At 34.2% G+C, this 25600-nt stretch overlaps 1 protein-coding gene across 1 annotated transcript in view; it reads right to left on the bottom strand.

Annotated features, from left to right (window-relative positions):
• Positions 1–25600, bottom strand: part of LOC148603511 (uncharacterized) — a 76882-nt gene that overhangs the window by 49302 nt on the left and 1980 nt on the right. The window contains exons 4-22 of the mRNA XM_088551442.1: positions 25387–25525; positions 24347–24666; positions 23889–24027; positions 22850–23169; positions 22389–22527; positions 21347–21666; positions 20889–21027; positions 20404–20502; positions 19874–20242; positions 16052–16150; positions 15518–15886; positions 12847–12945; positions 12314–12682; positions 9647–9745; positions 9112–9480; positions 6366–6464; positions 5831–6199; positions 3086–3184; positions 2551–2919 (exon numbers count right to left, since the gene is read on the bottom strand). Of these exons, the coding sequence (XP_088407568.1) occupies positions 2551–2919; positions 3086–3184; positions 5831–6199; positions 6366–6464; positions 9112–9480; positions 9647–9745; positions 12314–12682; positions 12847–12945; positions 15518–15886; positions 16052–16150; positions 19874–20242; positions 20404–20502; positions 20889–21027; positions 21347–21666; positions 22389–22527; positions 22850–23169; positions 23889–24027; positions 24347–24666; positions 25387–25525 (4324 nt within the window). The remainder of the gene's footprint in view (positions 1–2550; positions 2920–3085; positions 3185–5830; positions 6200–6365; positions 6465–9111; positions 9481–9646; positions 9746–12313; positions 12683–12846; positions 12946–15517; positions 15887–16051; positions 16151–19873; positions 20243–20403; positions 20503–20888; positions 21028–21346; positions 21667–22388; positions 22528–22849; positions 23170–23888; positions 24028–24346; positions 24667–25386; positions 25526–25600) is intronic.

The raw sequence follows: 25600 nt of genomic DNA, 5'->3' as shown, positions 1-25600 counted from the left end.
TATGATGGAAATGTCCGAAATGATTTCTGAGGAGGATTAAGAAGGTTCCTTATCAAAACTTAATGTATAATGACAAGATGGTGGATTTGATGGTTTACAAAACATATTTAATTGATCACTTGAGTTTAACATATAACGTGAATAGATACAGGTATCGTGTAAATATCAAAGAGACAACAACACCATTGGGATGAAATTGTCATCAGTGTGCTAAAATATAAGAAAAAATTGTAATTAAAAAAGGATTTAAAACGTAAATACTTTGATTGGGCCCTTGATGAGGTTATTCGTTGAATAATCAATACATTACCGCATATTTTAAAATGAAACAAGTCCACTGCCAAAATGATTCACTCAAAAAAAGCAGCTTTATATTTGTCTTCCATTAATGTGGTTGAAATCAATAAAGGGACAATGAAGATTGTACCGGTGCTAATATAGTTGTTTTAATTGTCAAAACATTCTTTTAAGAGGACCTTAAGTCCTTGCATTTTTTATGACAATATCATGTGATTAAGCAGAACAAAAATCAAATAATTAAATAGACCCCCTTCCATCATCTTTGTCTAACCCAATAAAAATGTGCTCTCTGTCTTATTGTTTTAAACGATATTAAGCTAAACGTTGTGAATGTTTAAATCTTTTTATCTTTTAAAACTCAATAACTCATACAACTGCAACCTAAAAAAATATGTGTAGGCCTCCTATTCAGAATAATTTCATTAACTGAATATAAAGCTTACTTCTATCAATGCACTATGGATATAAATTGATCAACTTAAATTCTACACTGTCCCTTTAAAGCCTTAAATTGCAATAAATCTATCAGGGTTTGTCATTTAATTCAACTTTCAAACAATCAATTCTCTGATAAGATTGATTTAAAAGATCACACAGCAGAAGTGTTTTGTTCTGACTGTTGTATCCAATGTAGAAACTTTAGTGGTTGATGGAGAGAGGGTTCAGATGAAGCTTTGGAAGTTGGTGGAGCAGTAGTTCCAGATGTAGCGTTAGTGCCTCCTATGCCAGATGTAGTGGCTTGTGCATTTGGTGGATCAGTTTTGCCTATGTAGCCTGACTGACTGTCGTTCCAGAAGTAGGTACCTTAGTAGTTTTTGCACCCGTGGTACCTGATGTGGTACCAGTGCTTTCTGTTCCAAAAGTTGTACCTTTGCTTACTGTTCCAGAGGTTAAACTTGTGCTCGTTGTTCCAGATGTTAAACGTGTGCTTGTTATTCCAATAGTGGTACCTTAAGTAGCAGTCTTTGTAAGAATCATGCAAAATCTGATAAATGAGTTACACCCCAACAATAACTACATATTTTTATTTTGTAATCAAGTTGTTTTATGGGTCTATACTATGAAATGTGTAATTATTCATTCAAATATACCTCCTTTCAACAGATAATCAACATTTAAAATCAAATAGATCCTATAGTATCTGAGTGTCATTTACAGAGTTATCTCCCTTAATTTTGACATCAACAGTGCATTCAATATAATTTTTTGCTCCTAAGAACATCGGGTACATGAAAAACTGATTGTTAATTTTTGTTTACTACGGCAATGCAAACAAAATATCAAAAATGAAAATGTGTATCACATCTTGCATGATTCTTAGCTGGAGTGTTACTTAAGTTGTTGAAGTGCAGGTTAATCCAGTAGTGGTACCAAATAATCTTACTGTGCTTGTTATTCCGTTAGCGGCACCTAATGTTGTTACTGTGCTTCTTATTCCGGTAGTGGGACCTGTTGTTGTGACTGTGCTTGTTATTCCGGTAGTGGGACCTGATGTTGTTACTGTGCTTGTTATTCCATTAGTGGCACCTGATCTTGTTATTGTACTTGTTATTCCGGTAGTGGCACTTGATGTTGTCACTGTGCTTGTTGTTAGAGTAGTGGCACATGATGTTGTTCTTGTGCTTGTTATACCAGTGGTGGCACCTAATGTTGCTCCTGTGCTAGTTATTCAAGAAGTAACACCTGATGTTGTCCCCGCATATTATTCCAGTTGTGATACCTGATGTTGTTACTGTGCATGTTTTTCCAGTTGCGGCACCTCAAATTATTACTTTGCTTGTTATTCCAGAAGTTTCTTTGAATGTGGTATGACTGGCTGTTTTACCCTATGCAGTTTTTACAATAAAAGTATTTCTTAATGTCGTTACTTTAATGTCATGTGAGGCATTATGAAAGGGAATTATATTGAATATGGAGTACATTTTTACTTTCAAATTTAAAATAGAATTCATAGATGTATCAAGAAAGTGATTTAAAACAATTATTTCATTAAATCCAATTCGGCAACCTTGTTACTGCGGTACTGAAGAAAAAATTAAATCGCATACCGGTAACAATTGTCCTCTCTTATGTAAAGGGAAAATAAAACCATTGTGGCTTTAAAATCATCCAACGGACAAAATATTGTTATAACATCACAAGTAACAGCCAATTGATACAGTTTTGTATTCTAAGAAATAAATAAGATACAAATATTTCTTAAAATTCTACTATTTTATTACGTTTTTGACTTATACTGAAATAACTAACCTGTTGTCGACTGACTGACTGTTGTACCCACGGTAGATCCCTTGGAAGTTGGTGGAGCAGTAGTTCCAGATGTAGCCTTACTGCCTGTTGTGCCAGATGTAGTGCCTTGTGTACTTGGTGGAGCAGTTGTGCCTGAAGTCGTCTGTTTGAGTGTTGTTCCAGAAGTGGTACCCTTACTGGTTTGTGCACCAGTGGTACCCGATGTTGCACCTGTGCTCGTTGTTCCAGAAGTAATGCCTGAGGTTGTCTGTTCAACTGTTGTCCTAGATGTGGAACCTGCAGTGGTTGGTGTAGCAGTAGTGCCTGAAGTTGTACCTGCTGTTGTCGTACTGGCTGTTTTACCTCCTGTAGTTGTCAAAGCAGTTGTGCCTAATATGGTATAATTGAAAAGAAACAGAAATGTAAAAGAGAATTAAAAAATGGATAATATGAAGATGTTCAATACAGTTTCCCCTTTCTACTCTCATGCCTTATCCCGGATGTTCTACAGAGATGAACAAGACATTTTTATTTTTAAATGAAAGCTAGGACTTACCAGTTGTTGTTTTTTCTTCTGTTGTAAGTTGAGGTCCTTGTTCCGTAGTTGGTGCTGCCTGAGATGTTTCAGATGGACCCGTTGTAGTTCCAGTTGTGCCTAAGGAGTAAAATGAATCAAAAACAAATTAAATGTATAGAAGGAAACTTCAATTTACTTTCGTTTGTTTTCACATGAGATAATGCATATGATGGAAATGTCCGAAATGATTTCTGAGGAGGATTAAGAAGGTTCCTTATCAAAACTTAATATCTAATGACCAGATGGTGGATTTGGTGGTTTACAAAACATATTTAATTGATCACTTGAGTTTAACATATAACGTGAATAGATACAGGTATCGTGTAAATATCAAAGAGACAACAACACCATCGGGATGAAATTGTCATCAGTGTGCTAAAATATAAGAAAAAATTGTAATTAAAAAAGGATTTAAAATGTAAATATTTTGATTGGGCCCTTGATGAGGTTATTCGTTGAATAATCAATACATTACCGCATATTTTAAAATGAAACAAGTCCACTGCCAAAATGATTCACTCAAAAAAAGCAGCTTTATATTTGTCTTCCATTAATGTGGTTGAAATCAATAAAGGGACAATGAAGATTGTACCGGTGCTAATATAGTTGTTTTAATTGTCAAAACATTCTTATAATTCCTTTTAAGAGGCCCTTAAGTCCCTGCATTTTTTATGACAATATCATGTGATTAAGCAGAACAAAAATCAAATAATTAAATATACCCCCTTCTATCATCTTTGTCTAACCCAATAAAAATGTGCTCTCTGTCTTATTGTTTTAAACGATATTAAGCTAAACGTTGTGAATGTTTAAATCTTTTTATCTTTTAAAACTCAATAACTCATACAACTGCAACCTAAAAAAATATGTGTAGGCCTCCTATTCAGAATAATTTCATTAACTGAATATAAAGCTTACTTCTATCAATGTACTATGGATATAAATTGATCAACTTAAATTCTACACTGTCCCTTTAAAGCCTTAAATTGCAATAAATCTATCAGGGTTTGTCATTTAATTCAACTTTCAAACAATCAATTCTCTGATAAGATTGATTTAAAAGATCACACAGCAGAAGTGTTTTGTTCTGACTGTTGTATCCAATGTAGAAACTTTAGTGGTTGATGGAGAGAGGGTTCAGATGAAGCTTTGGAAGTTGGTGGAGCAGTAGTTCCAGATGTAGCTTTAGTGCCTCCTATGCCAGATGTAGTGGCTTGTGCATTTGGTGGATCAGTTTTGCCTATGTAGCCTGACTGACTGTCGTTCCAGAAGTAGGTACCTTAGTAGTTTTTGCACCCGTGGTACCTGATGTGGTACCAGTGCTTTCTGTTCCAAAAGTTGTACCTTTGCTTACTGTTCCAGAGGTTAAACTTGTGCTCGTTGTTCCAGATGTTAAACGTGTGCTTGTTATTCCAATAGTGGTACTTTAAGTAGCAGTCTTTGTAAGAATCATGCAAAATCTGATAAATGAGTTACACCCCAACAATAACTACATATTTTTATTTTGTAATCAAGTTGTTTTATGGGTCTATACTATGAAATGTGTAATTATTCATTCAAATATACCTCCTTTCAGGAGATAATCAACATTTAAAATCAAATAGATCCTATAGTATCTGAGTGTCATTTACAGAGTTATCTCCCTTAATTTTGACATCAACAGTGCATTCAATAGAATTTTTTGCTCCTAAGAACATCGGGTACATGAAAAACTGATTGTTAATTTTTGTTTACTACGGCAATGCAAACAAAATATCAAAAATGAAAATGTGTATCACATCTTGCATGATTCTTAGCTGGAGTGTTACTTAAGTTGTTGAAGTGCAGGTTAATCCAGTAGTGGTACCAAATAATCTTACTGTGCTTCTTATTCCGTTAGCGGCACCTAATGTTGTTACTGTGCTTCTTATTCCGGTAGTGGGACCTGTTGTTGTGACTGTGCTTGTTATTCCGGTAGTGGGACCTGATGTTGTTACTGTGCTTGTTATTCCATTAGTGGCACCTGATCTTGTTATTGTACTTGTTATTCCGGTAGTGGCACTTGATGTTGTCACTGTGCTTGTTGTTAGAGTAGTGGCACATGATGTTGTTCCTGTGCTTGTTATACCAGTGGTGGCACCTAATGTTGCTCCTGTGCTAGTTATTCAAGAAGTAACACCTGATGTTGTCCCCGCATATTATTCCAGTTGTGATACCTGATGTTGTTACTGTGCATGTTTTTCCAGTTGCGGCACCTCAAATTATTACTTTGCTTGTTATTCCAGAAGTTTCTTTGAATGTGGTATGACTGGCTGTTTTACCTTATGCAGTTTTTACAATAAAAGTATTTCTTAATGTCGTTACTTTAATGTCATGTGAGGCTTTATGAAAGGGAATTATATTGAATATGGAGTACATTTTTACTTTCAAATTTAAAATAGAATTCATAGATTATCAAGAAAGTGATTTAAAACAATTATTTCATTAAATCCAATTCGGCAACCTTGTTACTGCGGTACTGAAGAAAAAATTAAATCGCATACCGGTAACAATTGTCCCCTCTTATGTAAAGGGAAAATAAAACCATTGTGGCTTTAAAATCATCCAACGGACAAAATATTGTTATAACATCACAAGTAACAGCCAATTGATACAGTTTTGTATTCTAAGAAATAAATAAGATACAAATATTTCTTAAAATTCTACTATTTTATTACGTTTTTGACTTATACTGAAATAACTAACCTGTTGTCGACTGACTGACTGTTGTACCCACGGTAGATCCCTTGGAAGTTGGTGGAGCAGTAGTTCCAGATGTAGCCTTACTGCCTGTTGTGCCAGATGTAGTGCCTTGTGTACTTGGTGGAGCAGTTGTGCCTGAAGTCGTCTGTTTGAGTGTTGTTCCAGAAGTGGTACCCTTACTGGTTTGTGCACCAGTGGTACCCGATGTTGCACCTGTGCTCGTTGTTCCAGAAGTAATGCCTGAGGTTGTCTGTTCAACTGTTGTCCTAGATGTGGAACCTGCAGTGGTTGGTGTAGCAGTAGTGCCTGAAGTTGTACCTGCTGTTGTCGTACTGGCTGTTTTACCTGCTGTAGTTGTCAAAGCAGTTGTCCCTAATATGGTATAATTGAAAAGAAACAGAAATGTAAAAGAGAATTAAAAAATGGATAATATGAAGATGTTCAATACAGTTTCCCCTTTCTACTCTCATGCCTTATCCCGGATGTTCTACAGAGATGAACAAGACATTTTTATTTTTAAATGAAAGCTAGGACTTACCAGTTGTTGTTTTTTCTTCTGTTGTAAGTTGAGGTCCTTGTTCCGTAGTTGGTGCTGCCTGAGATGTTTCAGATGGACCCGTTGTAGTTCCAGTTGTGCCTAAGGAGTAAAATGAATCAAAAACAAATTAAATGTATAGAAGGAAACTTCAATTTACTTTCGTTTGTTTTCACATGAGATAATGCATATGATGGAAATGTCCGAAATGATTTCTGAGGAGGATTAAGAAGGTTCCTGATCAAAACTTAATATCTAATGACCAGATGGTGGATTTGATGGTTTACAAAACATATTTAATTGATCACTTGAGTTTAACATATAACGTGAATAGATACAGGTATCGTGTAAATATCAAAGAGACAACAACACCATCGGGATGAAATTGTCATCAGTGTGCTAAAATATAAGAAAAAAATGTAATTAAAAAAGGATTTAAAACGTAAATATTTTGATTGGGCCCTTGATGAGGTTATTCGTTGAATAATCAATACATTACCGCATATTTTAAAATGAAACAAGTCCACTGCCAAAATGATTCACTCAAAAAAAAGCAGCTTTATATTTGTCTTCCATTAATGTGGTTGAAATCAATAAAGGGACAATGAAGATTGTACCGGTGCTAATATAGTTGTTTTAATTGTCAAAACATTCTTATAATTCCTTTTAAGAGGCCCTTAAGTACCTGCATTTTTATGACAATATCATGTGATTAAGCAGAACAAAAATCAAATAATTAAATATACCCCCTTCTAGCATCTTTGTCTAACCCAATAAAAATGTGCTCTCTGTCTTATTGTTTTAAACGATATTAAGCTAAACGTTGTGAATGTTTAAATCTTTTTATCTTTTAAAACTCAATAACTCATACAACTGCAACCTAAAAAAATATGTGTAGGCCTCCTATTCAGAATAATTTCATTAACTGAATATAAAGCTTACTTCTATCAATGTACTATGGATATAAATTGATCAACTTAAATTCTACACTGTCCCTTTAAAGCCTTAAATTGCAATAAATCTATCAGGGTTTGTCATTTAATTCAACTTTCAAACAATCAATTCTCTGATAAGATTGATTTAAAAGATCACACAGCAGAAGTGTTTTGTTCTGACTGTTGTATCCAATGTAGAAACTTTAGTGGTTGATGGAGAGAGGGTTCAGATGAAGCTTTGGAAGTTGGTGGAGCAGTAGTTCCAGATGTAGCTTTAGTGCCTCCTATGCCAGATGTAGTGGCTTGTGCATTTGGTGGATCAGTTTTGCCTATGTAGCCTGACTGACTGTCGTTCCAGAAGTAGGTACCTTAGTAGTTTTTGCACCCGTGGTACCTGATGTGGTACCAGTGCTTTCTGTTCCAAAAGTTGTACCTTTGCTTACTGTTCCAGAGGTTAAACTTGTGCTCGTTGTTCCAGATGTTAAACGTGTGCTTGTTATTCCAATAGTGGTACTTTAAGTAGCAGTCTTTGTAAGAATCATGCAAAATCTGATAAATGAGTTACACCCCAACAATAACTACATATTTTTATTTTGTAATCAAGTTGTTTTATGGGTCTATACTATGAAATGTGTAATTATTCATTCAAATATACCTCCTTTCAGGAGATAATCAACATTTAAAATCAAATAGATCCTATAGTATCTGAGTGTCATTTACAGAGTTATCTCCCTTAATTTTGACATCAACAGTGCATTCAATATAATTTTTTGCTCCTAAGAACATCGGGTACATGAAAAACTGAATGTCAATTTTTGTTTACTACGGCAATGCAAACAAAATATCAAAAATGAAAATGTGTATCACATCTTGCATGATTCTTAGCTGGAGTGTTACTTAAGTTGTTGAAGTGCAGGTTAATCCAGTAGTGGTACCAAATAATCTTACTGTGCTTGTTATTCCGTTAGCGGCACCTAATGTTGTTACTGTGCTTCTTATTCCGGTAGTGGGACCTGTTGTTGTGACTGTGCTTGTTATTCCGGTAGTGGGACCTGATGTTGTTACTGTGCTTGTTATTCCATTAGTGGCACCTGATCTTGTTATTGTACTTGTTATTCCGGTAGTGGCACTTGATGTTGTCACTGTGCTTGTTGTTAGAGTAGTGGCACATGATGTTGTTCCTGTGCTTGTTATACCAGTGGTGGCACCTAATGTTGCTCCTGTGCTAGTTATTCAAGAAGTAACACCTGATGTTGTCCCCGCATATTATTCCAGTTGTGATACCTGATGTTGTTACTGTGCATGTTTTTCCAGTTGCGGCACCTCAAATTATTACTTTGCTTGTTATTCCAGAAGTTTCTTTGAATGTGGTATGACTGGCTGTTTTACCTTATGCAGTTTTTACAATAAAAGTATTTCTTAATGTCGTTACTTTAATGTCATGTGAGGCAATATGAAAGGGAATTATATTGAATATGGAGTACATTTTTACTTTCAAATTTAAAATAGAATTCATAGATGTATCAAGAAAGTGATTTAAAACAATTATTTCATTAAATCCAATTCGGCAACCTTGTTACTGCGGTACTGAAGAAAAAATTAAATCGCATACCGGTAACAATTGTCCTCTCTTATGTAAAGGGAAAATAAAACCATTGTGGCTTTAAAATCATCCAACGGACAAAATATTGTTATAACATCACAAGTAACAGCCAATTGATACAGTTTTGTATTCTAAGAAATAAATAAGATACAAATATTTCTTAAAATTCTACTATTTTATTACGTTTTTGACTTATACTGAAATAACTAACCTGTTGTCGACTGACTGACTGTTGTACCCACGGTAGATCCCTTGGAAGTTGGTGGAGCAGTAGTTCCAGATGTAGCCTTACTGCCTGTTGTGCCAGATGTAGTGCCTTGTGTACTTGGTGGAGCAGTTGTGCCTGAAGTCGTCTGTTTGAGTGTTGTTCCAGAAGTGGTACCCTTACTGGTTTGTGCACCAGTGGTACCCGATGTTGCACCTGTGCTCGTTGTTCCAGAAGTAATGCCTGAGGTTGTCTGTTCAACTGTTGTCCTAGATGTGGAACCTGCAGTGGTTGGTGTAGCAGTAGTGCCTGAAGTTGTACCTGCTGTTGTCGTACTGGCTGTTTTACCTGCTGTAGTTGTCAAAGCAGTTGTCCCTAATATGGTATAATTGAAAAGAAACAGAAATGTAAAAGAGAATTAAAAAATGGATAATATGAAGATGTTCAATACAGTTTCCCCTTTCTACTCTCATGCCTTATCCCGGATGTTCTACAGAGATGAACAAGACATTTTTATTTTTAAATGAAAGCTAGGACTTACCAGTTGTTGTTTTTTCTTCTGTTGTAAGTTGAGGTCCTTGTTCCGTAGTTGGTGCTGCCTGAGATGTTTCAGATGGACCCGTTGTAGTTCCAGTTGTGCCTAAGGAGTAAAATGAATCAAAAACAAATTAAATGTATAGAAGGAAACTTCAATTTACTTTCGTTTGTTTTCACATGAGATAATGCATATGATGGAAATGTCCGAAATGATTTCTGAGGAGGATTAAGAAGGTTCCTGATCAAAACTTAATATCTAATGACCAGATGGTGGATTTGATGGTTTACAAAACATATTTAATTGATCACTTGAGTTTAACATATAACGTGAATAGATACAGGTATCGTGTAAATATCAAAGAGACAACAACACCATCGGGATGAAATTGTCATCAGTGTGCTAAAATATAAGAAAAAATTGTAATTAAAAAAGGATTTAAAATGTAAATATTTTGATTGGGCCCTTGATGAGGTTATTCGTTGAATAATCAATACATTACCGCATATTTTAAAATGAAACAAGTCCACTGCCAAAATGATTCACTCAAAAAAAGCAGCTTTATATTTGTCTTCCATTAATGTGGTTGAAATCAATAAAGGGACAATGAATATTGTACCGGTGCTAATATAGTTGTTTTAATTGTCAAAACATTCTTATAATTCTTTTTAAGAGGCCCTTAAGTACCTGCATTTTTATGACAATATCATGTGATTAAGCAGAACAAAAATCAAATAATTAAATATACCCCCTTCTAGCATCTTTGTCTAACCCAATAAAAATGTGCTCTCTGTCTTATTGTTTTAAACGATATTAAGCTAAACGTTGTGAATGTTTAAATCTTTTTATCTTTTAAAACTCAATAACTCATACAACTGCAACCTAAAAAAATATGTGTAGGCCTCCTATTCAGAATAATTTCATTAACTGAATATAAAGCTTACTTCTATCAATGTACTATGGATATAAATTGATCAACTTAAATTCTACACTGTCCCTTTAAAGCCTTAAATTGCAATAAATCTATCAGGGTTTGTCATTTAATTCAACTTTCAAACAATCAATTCTCTGATAAGATTGATTTAAAAGATCACACAGCAGAAGTGTTTTGTTCTGACTGTTGTATCCAATGTAGAAACTTTAGTGGTTGATGGAGAGAGGGTTCAGATGAAGCTTTGGAAGTTGGTGGAGCAGTAGTTCCAGATGTAGCTTTAGTGCCTCCTATGCCAGATGTAGTGGCTTGTGCATTTGGTGGATCAGTTTTGCCTATGTAGCCTGACTGACTGTCGTTCCAGAAGTAGGTACCTTAGTAGTTTTTGCACCCGTGGTACCTGATGTGGTACCAGTGCTTTCTGTTCCAAAAGTTGTACCTTTGCTTACTGTTCCAGAGGTTAAACTTGTGCTCGTTGTTCCAGATGTTAAACGTGTGCTTGTTATTCCAATAGTGGTACTTTAAGTAGCAGTCTTTGTAAGAATCATGCAAAATCTGATAAATGAGTTACACCCCAACAATAACTACATATTTTTATTTTGTAATCAAGTTGTTTTATGGGTCTATACTATGAAATGTGTAATTATTCATTCAAATATACCTCCTTTCAGGAGATAATCAACATTTAAAATCAAATAGATCCTATAGTATCTGAGTGTCATTTACAGAGTTATCTCCCTTAATTTTGACATCAACAGTGCATTCAATATAATTTTTAGCTCCTAAGAACATCGGGTACATGAAAAACTGAATGTTAATTTTTGTTTACTACGGCAATGCAAACAAAATATCAAAAATGAAAATGTGTATCACATTTTGCATGATTCTTAGCTGGAGTGTTACTTAAGTTGTTGAAGTGCAGGTTAATCCAGTATTGGTACCAAATAATCTTACTGTGCTTCTTATTCCGGTAGTGGGACCTGATGTTGTTACTGTGCTTGTTATTCCATTAGTGGCACCTGATCTTGTTATTGTACTTGTTATTCCATTAGTGGCACCTGATTTTGTCACTGTGCTTGTTGTTAGAGTAGTGGCACATGATGTTGCTCCTGTGCTTGTTATACCAGTGGTGGCACCTAATGTTGCTCCTGTGCTAGTTATTCAAGAAGTGACACCTGATGTTGTCCCCGCATATTATTCCAGTTGTGATACCTGATGTTGTTACTGTGCATGTTTTTCCAGTTGCGGCACCTCAAATTATTACTTTGCTTGTTATTCCAGAAGTTTCTTTGAATGTGGTATGACTGGCTGTTTTACCTTATGCAGTTTTTACAATAAAAGTATTTCTTAATGTAGTTACTTTAATGTCATGTGAGGCTTTATGAAAGGGAATTATATTGAATATGGAGTACATTTTTACTTTCAAATTTGAAATAGAATTCATAGATGTATCAAGAAAGTGATTTAAAACAATTATTTCATTAAATTAAATTCGGCAACCTTGTTACTGCGGTACTGAAGAAAAAATTAAATCGCACACCGGTAACAATTGTCCTCTCTTATGTAAAGGGAGAATAAAACCATTGTGGCTTTAAAATCATCCAAAGGACTAAATATTGTTAAAACATCACAAGTAACAGCCAATTGCTACAGTTTTGTATTCTAAGAAATAAATAAGATACAAATATTTCTTAAAATTCTACTATTTTATTACGTTTTTGACTTATACTGAAATAACTAACCTGTTGTCGACTGACTGACTGTTGTACCCACGGTAGATCCCTTGGAAGTTGGTGGAGCAGTAGTTCCAGATGTAGCCTTACTGCCTGTTGTGCCAGATGTAGTGCCTTGTGTACTTGGTGGAGCAGTTGTGCCTGAAGTCGTCTGTTTGAGTGTTGTTCCAGAAGTGGTACCCTTACTGGTTTGTGCACCAGTGGTACCCGATGTTGCACCTGTGCTCGTTGTTCCAGAAGTAATGCCTGAGGTTGTCTGTTCAACTGTTGTCCTAGATGTGGAACCTGCAGTGGTTGGTGTAGCAGTAGTGCCTGAAGTTGTACCTGCTGTTGTCGTACTGGCTGTTTTACCTGCTGTAGTTGTCAAAGCAGTTGTGCCTAATATGGTATAATTAAAAAGAAACAGAAATGTAAAAGAGAATAAAAATATGGATAATATGAAGACGTTTAATACAGTTTCCACTTTCTACTCTCATGCCTTATCCCGGATGTTCTACAGAGATGAACAAGATATTTTTTTTTAAATGAAAGCTAGAACTTACCAGTTGTTGTTTTTTCTTCTGTTGTAAGTTGAGGTCCTTGTTCCGTAGTTGGTGCTGCCTGAGATGTTTCAGATGGACCCGTTGTAGTTCCAGTTGTGCCTAAGGAGTAAAATGAATCAAAAACAAATTAAATGTATAAAAGGAAACTTCAATTTACTTTTGTTTTGTTTTCACATGAGATAATGCATATGATGGAAATGTCCGAAATGATTTCTTAGGAGGATTAAGAAGCTTCCTTTTCAAAACTTCATATCTAATGACAAGATGGTGCATTTGATGGTTTACAAAACATATTTAATTGATCATTTGATTTTAACATATAACGTGAATAGATATAGGTATCGTGTAAATATCAAAGAGATAACAACACCGTTGGGATAAAATTGTCATCAGTGTGCTAAAATATAAACAAAAAAATGTAATTAAAAAAGGATTTAAAACGTAAATATTTAGATTGGGCCCTTGATGAGTTTATTCGTTGAATAATCAATACATTACCGCATATTTTGAAATGAAACAAGTCCACTGCCAAAATGATTTACTCAAAAAAAGCAGCTTTATATTTGTCTTCCATTAATGTGGTTGAAATCAATAAAGGGACAATGAAGATTGTACCGGTCCTAATATAGTTTTTTTAATTGTCAAAACATTCTTATAATTCCTTTTAAGAGGCCCTTAAGTCCCTGCATTTTTTATGACAATATCATGTGATTAAGCAGAACAAAAATCAAATCATTAAATAGACCCCCTTCTAGCATCTTTGTCTAACCCAATAAAAATGTGCTCTCTGTCTTATTGTTTTAAACGATATTAAGCTAAACGTTGTGAATGTTTAAATCTTTTTATCTTTTAAAACTCAATAACTCATACAACTGCAACCTAAAAAAATATGTGTAGGCCTCCTATTCAGAATAATTTCATTAACTGAATATAAAGCTTACTTCTATCAATGTACTATGGATATAAATTGATCAACTTAAATTCTACACTGTCCCTTTAAAGCCTTAAATTGCAATAAATCTATCAGGGTTTGTCATTTAATTCAACTTTCAAACAATCAATTCTCTGATAAGATTGATTTAAAAGATCACACAGCAGAAGTGTTTTGTTCTGACTGTTGTATCCAATGTAGAAACTTTAGTGGTTGATGGAGAGAGGGTTCAGATGAAGCTTTGGAAGTTGGTGGAGCAGTAGTTCCAGATGTAGCTTTAGTGCCTCCTATGCCAGATGTAGTGGCTTGTGCATTTGGTGGATCAGTTTTGCCTATGTAGCCTGACTGACTGTCGTTCCAGAAGTAGGTACCTTAGTAGTTTTTGCACCCGTGGTACCTGATGTGGTACCAGTGCTTTCTGTTCCAAAAGTTGTACCTTTGCTTACTGTTCCAGAGGTTAAACTTGTGCTCGTTGTTCCAGATGTTAAACGTGTGCTTGTTATTCCAATAGTGGTACTTTAAGTAGCAGTCTTTGTAAGAATCATGCAAAATCTGATAAATGAGTTACACCCCAACAATAACTACATATTTTTATTTTGTAATCAAGTTGTTTTATGGGTCTATACTATGAAATGTGTAATTATTCATTCAAATATACCTCCTTTTCAGGAGATAATCAACATTTAAAATCAAATAGATCCTATAGTATCTGAGTGTCATTTACAGAGTTATCTCCCTTAATTTTGACATCAACAGTGCATTCAATATAATTTTTAGCTCCTAAGAACATCGGGTACATGAAAAACTGAATGTTAATTTTTGTTTACTACGGCAATGCAAACAAAATATCAAAAATGAAAATGTGTATCACATTTTGCATGATTCTTAGCTGGAGTGTTACTTAAGTTGTTGAAGTGCAGGTTAATCCAGTAGTGCCACCAAATAATCTTACTGTACTTCTTATTCCGGTAGTGGGACCTGATGTTGTTACAGTGCTTGTTATTCCATTAGTGGCACCTGATCTTGTTATTGTACTTGTTATTCCATTAGTGGCACCTGATTTTGTCACTGTGCTTGTTGTTAGAATAGTGGCACATGATGTTGTTCCTGTACTTGTTATACCAGTGGTGGCACCTAATGTTGCTCCTGTGCTAGTTATTCAAGAAGTGACACCTGATGTTGTCCCCGCATATTATTCCAGTTGTGATACCTGATGTTGTTACTGTGCATGTTTTTCCAGTTGCGGCACCTCAAATTATTACTTTGCTTGTTATTCCAAAAGTTTCTTTGAATGTGGTATGACTGGCTGTTTTACCTTATGCAGTTTTTACAATAAAAGTATTTCTTAATGTAGTTACTTTAATGTCATGTGAGGCTTTATGAAAGGGAATTATATTGAATATGGAGTACATTTTTACTTTCAAATTTGAAATAGAATTCATAGATGTATCAAGAAAGTGATTTAAAACAATTATTTCATTAAATCAAATTCGGCAACCTTGTTACTGCCGTACTGAAGAAAAAATTAAATCGCACACCGGTAACAATTGTCCTCTCTTATGTAAAGGGAGAATAAAACCATTGTGGCTTTAAAATCATCCAACGGACAAAATATTGTTATAACATCACAAGTAACAGCCAATTGCTACAGTTTTGTATTCTAAGAAATAAATAAGATACACATATTTCTTAAAATTCTACTATTTTATTACGTTTTTGACTTATACTGAAATAACTAACCTGTTGTCGACTGACTGACTGTTGTACCCACGGTAGATCCCTTGGAAGTTGGTGGAGCAGTAGTTCCAGATGTAGCCTTACTGCCTGTTGTGCCAGATGTAGTGCCTTGTGTACTTGGTGGAGCAGTTGTGCCTGAAGTCGTCTGTTTGAGTGTTGTTCCAGAAGTGGTACCCTTACTGGTTTGTGCACCAGTGGTACCCGATGTTGCACCTGTGCTCGTTGTTCCAGAAGTAATGCCTGAGGTTGTCTGTTCAACTGTTGTCCTAGATGTGGAACCTGCAGTGGTTGGTGTAGCAGTAGTGCCTGAAGTTGTACCTGCTGTTGTCGTACTGGCTGTTTTACCTCCTGTAGTTGTCAAAGCAGTTGTGCCTAATATGGTATAATTAAAAAGAAACAGAAATGTAAAAGAGAATAAAAATATGGATAATATGAAGACGTTTAATACAGTTTCCCCTTTCTACTCTCATGCCTTATCCCGGATGTTCTACAGAGATGAACAAGATATTTTTTTTTTAAATGAAAGCTAGAACTTACCAGTTGTTGTTTTTTCTTCTGTTGTAAGTTGAGGTCCTTGTTCCGTAGTTGGTGCTGCCTGAGATGTTTCAGATGGACCCGTTGTAGTTCCAGTTGTGCCTAAGGAGTAAAATGAATCAAAAACAAATTAAATGTATAAAAGGAAACTTCAATTTACTTTTGTTTTGTTTTCACATGAGATAATGCATATGATGGAAATGTCCGAAATGATTTCTTAGGAGGATTAAGAAGCTTCCTTTTCAAAACTTAATATCTAATGACAAGATGGTGCATTTGATGGTTTACAAAACATATTTAATTGATCATTTGATTTTAACATATAACGTGAATAGATACAGGTATCGTGTAAATATCAAAGAGACAACAACACCGTTGGGATAAAATTGTCATCAGTGTGCTAAAATATAAACAAAAAAATGTAATTAAAAAAGGATTTAAAACGTAAATATTTAGATTGGGCCCTTGATGAGTTTATTCGTTGAATAATCAATACATTACCGCATATTTTGAAATGAAACAAGTCCACTGCCAAAATGATTTACTCAAAAAAAGCAGCTTTATATTTGTCTTCCATTAATGTGGTTGAAATCAATAAAGGGACAATGAAGATTGTACCGGTCCTAATATAGTTTTTTTAATTGTCAAAACATTCTTATAATTCCTTTTAAGAGGCCCTTAAGTCCCTGCATTTTTTATGACAATATCATGTGATTAAGCAGAACAAAAATCAAATCATTAAATAGACCCCCTTCTAGCATCTTTGTCTAACCCAATAAAAATGTGCTCTCTGTCTTATTGTTTTAAACGATATTAAGCTAAACGTTGTGAATGTTTAAATCTTTTTATCTTTTAAAACTCAATAACTCATACAAATGCAACCTAAACAATATGTGTAGGCCTCCTATTCAGAATAATTTCATCAATTGAATATAAAGCTTACTTCTATCAATGCACTGTGGATATAAATTGATCAACTTAAATTCTACACTGTCCCTTTAAAGCCTTAAATTGCAATAAATCTATCAGGGTTTGTCATTTAATTCAACTTTCAAACAATCAATTCTCTGATAAGATTGATTTAAAAGATCACACAGCGGGAGTGTTTTGTTCTGACTGTAGTATCCAATGTAGAAACTTTAGTGGTTGATGGAGAGAGGGTTCAGATGAAGCTTTGGAAGTTGGTGGAGCAGTAGTTCCAGATGTAGCTTTAGTGCCTCCTATGCCAGATGTAGTGGCTTGTGCATTTGGTGGATCAGTTTTGCCTATGTAGCCTGACTGACTGTCGTTCCAGAAGTAGGTACCTTAGTAGTTTTTGCACCCGTGGTACCTGATGTGGTACCAGTGCTTTCTGTTCCAAAAGTTGTACCTTTGCTTACTGTTCCAGAGGTTAAACTTGTGCTCGTTGTTCCAGATGTTAAACGTGTGCTTGTTATTCCAATAGTGGTACCTTAAGTAGCAGTCTTTGTAAGAATCATGCAAAATCTGATAAATGAGTTACACCCCAATAATAACTACATATTTTTATTTTGTAATCAAGTTGTTTTATGGGTCTATACTATGAAATGTGTAATTATTTATTCAAATATACCTCCTTTCAGGAGATAATCAACATTTAAAATCAAATAGATCCTATAGTATCTGAGTGTCATTTACAGAGTTATCTCCCTTAATTTTGACATCAACAGTGCATTCAATATAATTTTTAGCTCCTAAGAACATCGGGTACATGAAAAACTGAATGTTAATTTGTGTTTACTACGGCAATGCAAACAAAATATCAAAAATGAAAATGTGTATCACATTTTGCATGATTCTTAGCTGGAGTGTTACTTAAGTTGTTGAAGTGCAGGTTAATCCAGTAGTGGTACCAAATAATCTTACTGTGCTTGTTATTCCGTTAGCGGCACCTAATGTTGTTACTGTGCTTCTTATTCCGGTAGTGAGACCTGTTGTTGTGACTGTGCTTGTTATTCCGGTAGTGGGACCTGATGTTGTTACTGTGCTTGTTATTCCATTAGTGGCACCTGATCTTGTTATTGTACTTGTTATTCCGGTAGTGGCACTTGATGTTGTCACTGTGCTTGCTGTTAGAGTAGTGGCACATGATGTTGTTTCTGTGCTTGTTATACCAGTGGTGGCACCTAATGTTGCTCCTGTGCTAGTTATTCAAGAAGTAACACCTGATGTTGTCCCCGCATATTATTCCAGTTGTGATACCTGATGTTGTTACTGTGCATGTTTTTCCAGTTGCGGCACCTCAAATTATTACTTTGCTTGTTATTCCAGAAGTTTCTTTGAATGTGGTATGACTGGCTGTTTTACCTTATGCAGTTTTTACAATAAAAGTATTTCTTAATGTAGTTACTTTAATGTCATGTGAGGCTTTATGAAAGGGAATTATATTGAATATGGAGTACATTTTTACTTTCAAATTTGAAATAGAATTCATAGTTGTATCAAGAAAGTGATTTAAAACAATTATTTCATTAAATCCAATTCGGCAACTGTGTTACTGCCGTACTGAAGAGAAAATTAAATCGCACATGCCAATTGAAAATAAATTATCTCACACTCTAAAAGCAAGTATTGGAAGCAGTTTTCTAAAGGAATTGCCATGACTATCACATCACATGACAAGAATCCCCCTTCATCTCGAATGAAATATAATCAATGTGGTTTTTAAAACATTCAACACAATAAAACACTGTCATATCTTCACAATTAACAGTCGATTGGTACATTTTTGTATTATAAAAATAAATATGCTTCAAAACATATATTAGAATTCTACTATTAAATAAACTGCATTTCATATAGTGAAAAAAAAACAAAGCTGTCGTCGACTGACTGGATGTTGTACTTGATGTAGATCCTTGAGAAGTAGGTGGAGCAGTAGTTCCAGACCTGGCCTTACTGCCTGTAGTGCCTTGTGTAGTTGGTGGAGCAGTTGTGCCTGGAGTAGTCTGACTAACTGTCGTTCCAGTAGTGGTAGGTTTACTTGTTAATGCACCTGTGGTACTTGATGTTGTACCTGTGCTTGCTGTTCTAGAAGTGGTACCTTGGCTTGCTGTTCCAGAAGTTGAGCCAGCGCTTGTTATTCTAGTGGTGGTACCCGATGTTGTACCTGTGTTTGTAATTCCAGTAGTGGAAGCTGTGGAAGCTGATGTCGTTCCACGGCTTGTTATTCCAGTAGTGGTACCTGATGTTGTGTCTGTGCTTGTTATTCCAGATGTTGTACCTGTTGTGGTTTGACTGGCTAATGTTCCAGAAGTTCTACCTGATGTGGTCTGACTGGTTGTTGTACCTGATGCAGGTTTTACAATACAATGATAGTATTATGTAGCTTCTTTGATGCCTTGTTTGGCTTGATAAATGAGTAAAATGATGAATGTGGTGTGCAATTTTACTGATAAATCAATTAAAAAATGCGTACAAGCACTTCCAGCGTGATATTAGAGAGCAAAATATTTTTCAAACTGACAATGTCTTAAAGTGTTTCATAAGCGTTTTGTAGACAAAAATGACAAAAAGCAAATTTGAATGAAACAATATAATCATATATTCCAAATGCAAGATATGACAGTTTTTCTGAAAAGTTACCTACCCATCACATCACATACCGGTAACAATTGTCCTCTCTTATGTAAAGGGAAAATAAAACCATTGTGGCTTTAAAATCATCCAACGGACAAAATATTGTTCTAACATCACAAGTAACAGCCAATTGCTACAGTTTTGTATTCTAAGAAATAAATAAGATACAAATATTTCTTAAAATTCTACTATTTTATTACGTTTTTGACTTATACTGAAATAACTAACCTGTTGTCGACTGACTGACTGTTGTACCCACGGTAGATCCCTTGGAAGTTGGTGGAGCAGTAGTTCCAGATGTAGCCTTACTGCCTGTTGTGCCAGATGTAGTGCCTTGTGTACTTGGTGGGGTAGTTGTGCCTGAAGTCGTCTGACTGAGTGTTGTTCTAGAAGTGGTACCCTTACTGGTTTGTGCACCGGTGGTACCCGATGTTGTACTTTTGCTCGTTGTTCCAGAAGTACTGCCTGAGGTTGTCTGTTCGACAGTTGTCCTAGATGTGGAACCTGCAGTGGTTGGTGTAGCAGTAGTGCCTGAAGTTGTACCTGCTGTTGTCGTACTGACTGTTTTACCTCCAGTAGTTGTTGAAGCAGTTGAGCCTAATATAGTATAATTGAAAAGAAACAGGAATGTAAAAGAGAATAAAAAAATTGAATACATTTCAATATTGAATGCATTTTCCCCTTTCTACTCTCATGCCTTATCCCGGACGTTCTATACAGATGAACATCTTTATTTTTAAATGGAAGCTAGAACTCACCAGTAGTTGTTTTTCCTTCTGTTGTAAGTTGAGGTCCTTGTTCCGTAGTTGGTGCTGCCTGAGATGTTTCAGATGGACCAGTTGTAGTTCCAGTTGTTACTAAGTAATTGATTAGATACAATATATATAGCAAAACACAAGTATAGTTAACGTTTACACATGTATGTATTCATTTCTTAATCCAAAACTTTATACAACTCTTTTAAGTAAGTTAAAAAAATAAATGTAAGACGAAATTAAGCACATCCTTATCTGAATCATCTTACCAGTTCAACCCTTCCTTGATTCTCATTTCCGAAAAGAAATGCTCAGTCCTAATCTAAAATCCCTCCAAACATACCACAAATCCTAATATTTGTCCATTCTCAAGGTTATTTTACAAACTACTCAATTATCGTGCTTGCATCACATTTTTATTACACAAGAATAAAATTAAAGAGGTTGAATATATTAAATATATATTTAATTCTGATCACAAAACTTACCTGGTTTAACACAAACTTCAGCAGAAATGGATCCTACTTCCATATCTTCATTTGGGTCTGTGGGTACAAATGTGAAAGTGATACTTCCGGCTACCTTATTTGGAACATTTACAATTTCCTCTGGTGAAATCGTCTCATCCTACAAGGCAAAAACAATTAATATCTTAAATTCAATTATTAAGGATGAAAGCTCTTGTTTATTTTGAAAATCGCCAATGCTGCTTGGGACAGTTAATGCATGTTACATCTAAACATTTTCCATTGGAAATGTGAACCTTTGTCTCCCACAAAAGATAAAAAGTCCAACACGGTAACAAAGAAACTAATATTATAAAAGTGTGTGCATTTTGCAATTATACTGAAGATTGGTTATAATGCATGAAATAAAGAAATGAAAAAAAAATGAAATTAAAAACATAATTAATTTCGAGAGTATTAATACATTTATTGATACTTACAAGAACTGTTGTTCCATCTTCGTCCTTCAGGATAACGTTTACTTCCTTTACATTGGTTGTTTCTAGTACTTCAATTTTATCAATTTCTTCTTGTGTTTCCATAACAATCGACAAAGTGTCACTCTCAGATACTGTTAATTTCTTATCATCACCAGGCTGTAATTTGTTCTTATCATCTTCACTCAATGGATTACCATTCTTTGTCACCTCTTTAATGTTTTCTGATAATGGTCCCATGTTGTCAACCTCCTCACAAGTTTCAGGGGTTGAAACTGGTGGAGTCGATGTAGTTGGTGGAACAGTTGTAGTGGCAGTTGTAACTGTTAGGGAAAAATGACTTAATCAATCTGATCTATTTCGATTTAAAATTAATAAAGATTCCAATTAACAAACAAAACATAACCTACTGATATATAATATCAGCTAAAAACAAAAAAATATACAAGTCATCTGCTCAACTAATGTGTTTAATTCTCTTTTTTGACGTTGTGTGTGTTTCTGTGTTTCCATATGAAACAATTAAATACAATAAGGTTGTTCGTAGTCCAATATTTCGGGAGATACTGAATTAAGGGAAGGAAAGCATCAGTGAAATGGTGTAAATTTTCCGTTTCAACAATAGTCATATGGCTGATTCCCTTTGAAAATTAAAATTTCACAAATAGTTTTTTTCTCAACTCCAAATATAAGTAAGATTTAGATGATAATATAATATCATTATCAACCAAAACATTTCATCACTTATAACAAAACTTTACACTTCTTGTTTTGATTAAGTTAAATATAAGTTAGAATTTAAACGAATCTTAAAAAATCAATTTACAAATTCAAATCTTTCTTGATCCTCATTTCCCATAAAAATGCCTAGTCCTAATCTAACATTTCTCTCAATATACCACAGATCCAAATGTTTATCAATTCAAGGACATTTCACACAAATTACTCTATTATCATGTTTGCTCGACAATCATATCACACAAGAACTAGAATTAAAGATCTTACGTGTTCTAAATATATCTTTAAATCTAATCACAACATTTACCTGGTTTAACACAAACTTCAGCAGAAATGGATCCTACTTCCATATCTTCATTTGGGTCTGTTGGTACAAATGTGAAAGTGATACTTCCAGCTACCTTATTTGGAACATTTACAATTTCCTCTGGTGAAATGGTCTCATCCTACAAGGCAAAAAGATTTAATATTTTAAATTCGATTACTAAGAATGAAAGCTCTTGTTTATTTTGAAAATCGTCATTGCTGCTTGGGACAGTTAATGCATGTTACATCTTAACATTTTCCATTGGAAATGTGAACCTTTTTTTACGACAAAAGATAAAATGTCCAACACGGTAACATAGAAACTAATATTATAAAAGTGTGTGCATTTTGCAATTATACTGAAGATTGGTTATAATGCATGAAATAAAGAAATGAAAAAAAAAAAATGAAATTAAAAACATAATTAATTTCGAGAGTATGAATACATTTATTGATACTTACAAGAACTGTTGTTCCATCTTCGTCCTTCAGGATAACGTTTACTTCCTTTACATTGGTTGTTTCTAGTACTTCAATTTTATCAACTTCTTCTTGTGTTTCCATAACAATCGACAAAATGTCAGTCTTAGATACAGTTAACTTCTTATCATCACCAGGCTGTAATTTGTTCTTATCATCTTCACTCAATGGATTACCATTCTTTGTCACCTCTTTAATGTTTTCTGATAATGGTCCCATGTTGTCAACCTCCTCACAAGTTTCAGGGGTTGAAACTGGTGGAGTCGATGTAGTTGGTGGAACAGCTGTAGTGGCAGTTGTAACTGTTAGGGAAAAATGACTTAATCAATCTGATCTATTTCGATTTAAAATTAATAAAGATTCCAATTAACAAACAAAACATAACCTACTGATATATAATATCAGCTAAAAACAAAAAAATATACAAGTCATCTGCTCAACTAATGTGTTTAATTCTCTTTTGTGACGTTGTGTGTGTTTCTGTGTTTCCATATGAAACAATTAAATACAATAAGGTTGTTCGTAGTCCAATATTTCGGGAGATACTGAATTAAGGGAAGGAAAGCATCAGTGAAATTGTGTAAATTTTCCGTTTCAACAATAGTCATATGGCTGATTCCCTTTGAAAATTAAAATTTCACAAATAGTTTTTTTCTCAACTCCAAAAATAAGTAAGATTTAGATGATAATATAATATTATCAACCAAAACATTTCATCACTTATAACAAAACTTTACACTTCTTGTTTTGATTAAGTTAAATATAAGTTAGAATTTAAACGAATCTTAAAAAATCAATTTACAAATTCAAATCTTTCTTGATCCTCATTTCCCATAAAAATGCCTAGTCCTAATCTAACATTTCTCTCAATATACCACAGATCCAAATGTTTATCAATTCAAGGACATTTCACACAAATTACTCTATTATCATGTTTGCTCGATAATTATATCACACAAGAACCAGAATTAAAGATCTTACGTGTTCTAAATATATCTTTAAATCTAATCACAACATTTACCTGGTTTAACACAAACTTCAGCAGAAATGGATCCTACTTCCATATCTTCATTTGGGTCTGTTGGTACAAATGTGAAAGTGATACTTCCAGCTACCTTATTTGGAACATTTACAATTTCCTCTGGTGAAATGGTCTCATCCTACAAGGCAAAAAGATTTAATATTTTAAATTCCATTATTAAGAATGAAAGCTCTTGTTTATTTTGAAAATCGCCAATGCTGCTTGGGACAGTTAATGCATGTTACATCTAAACATTTTCCATTGGAAATGTGAACCTTTTTTTACGACAAAAGATAAAAAGTCCAACACGGTAACATAGAAACTAATATCATAAAAGTGTGTGCATTTTGCAATTATACTGAAGATTGGTTATAATGCATGAAATAAAGAAATGAAAAAAAAATGAAATTAAAAACATAATTAATTTCGAGAGTATGAATACATTTATTGATACTTACAAGAACTGTTGTTCCATCTTCGTCCTTCAGGATAACGTTTACTTCCTTTACATTGGTTGTTTCTAGTACTTCAATTTTATCAACTTCTTCTTGTGTTTCCATAACAATCGACAAAGTGTCAGTCTTAGATACAGTTAACTTCTTATCATCACCAGGCTGTAATTTGTTCTTATCATCTTCACTCAATGGATTACCATTCTTTGTCACCTCTTTAATGTTTTCTGATAATGGTCCCATGTTGTCAACCTCCTCACAAGTTTCAGGGGTTGAAGCTGGTGGAGTCGATGTAGTTGGTGGAACAGTTGTAGTGGCAGTTGTAACTGTTAGGGAAAAATGACTTAATCAATCTGATCTATTTCGATTTAAAATTAATAAAGATTCCAATTAACAAACAAAACATAACCTACTGATATATAATATCAGCTAAAAACAAAAAAATATACAAGTCATCTGCTCAACTAATGTGTTTAATTCTCTTTTTTTGACGTTGTGTGTGTTTCTGTGTTTCCATATGAAACAATTAAATACAATAAGGTTGTTCGTAGTCCAATATTTCGGGAGATACTGAATTAAGGGAAGGAAAGCATCAGTGAAATTGTGTAAATTTTCCGTTTCAACAATAGTCATATGGCTGATTCCCTTTGAAAATTAAAATTTCACAAATAGTTTTTTTCTCAACTCCAAAAATAAGTAAGATTTAGATGATAATATAATATTATCAACCAAAACATTTCATCACTTATAACAAAACTTTACACTTCTTGTTTTGATTAAGTTAAATATAAGTTAGAATTTAAACGAATCTTAAAAAATCAATTTACAAATTCAAATCTTTCTTGATCCTCATTTCCCATAAAAATGCCTAGTCCTAATCTAACATTTCTCTCAATATACCACAGATCCAAATGTTTATCAATTCAAGGACATTTCACACAAATTACTCTATTATTATGTTTGCTCGATAATTATATCACACAAGAACCAGAATTAAAGATCTTACGTGTTCTAAATATATCTTTAAATCTAATCACAACATTTACCTGGTTTAACACAAACTTCAGCAGAAATGGATCCTACTTCCATATCTTCATTTGGGTCTGTTGGTACAAATGTGAAAGTGATACTTCCAGCTACCTTATTTGGAACATTTACAATTTCCTCTGGTGAAATGGTCTCATCCTACAAGGCAAAAAGATTTAATATTTTAAATTCCATTATTAAGAATGAAAGCTCTTGTTTATTTTGAAAATCGCC

This window comes from Perna viridis, chromosome 11 (assembly GCF_037379345.1).
Source record: "Perna viridis isolate PV_CMFRI_1.1 ecotype Kerala chromosome 11, ASM3737934v1, whole genome shotgun sequence".
Lineage (NCBI taxonomy): Eukaryota > Metazoa > Mollusca > Bivalvia > Mytilida > Mytilidae > Perna > Perna viridis.
This window is presented reverse-complemented; position numbering and strand designations above follow the sequence as displayed.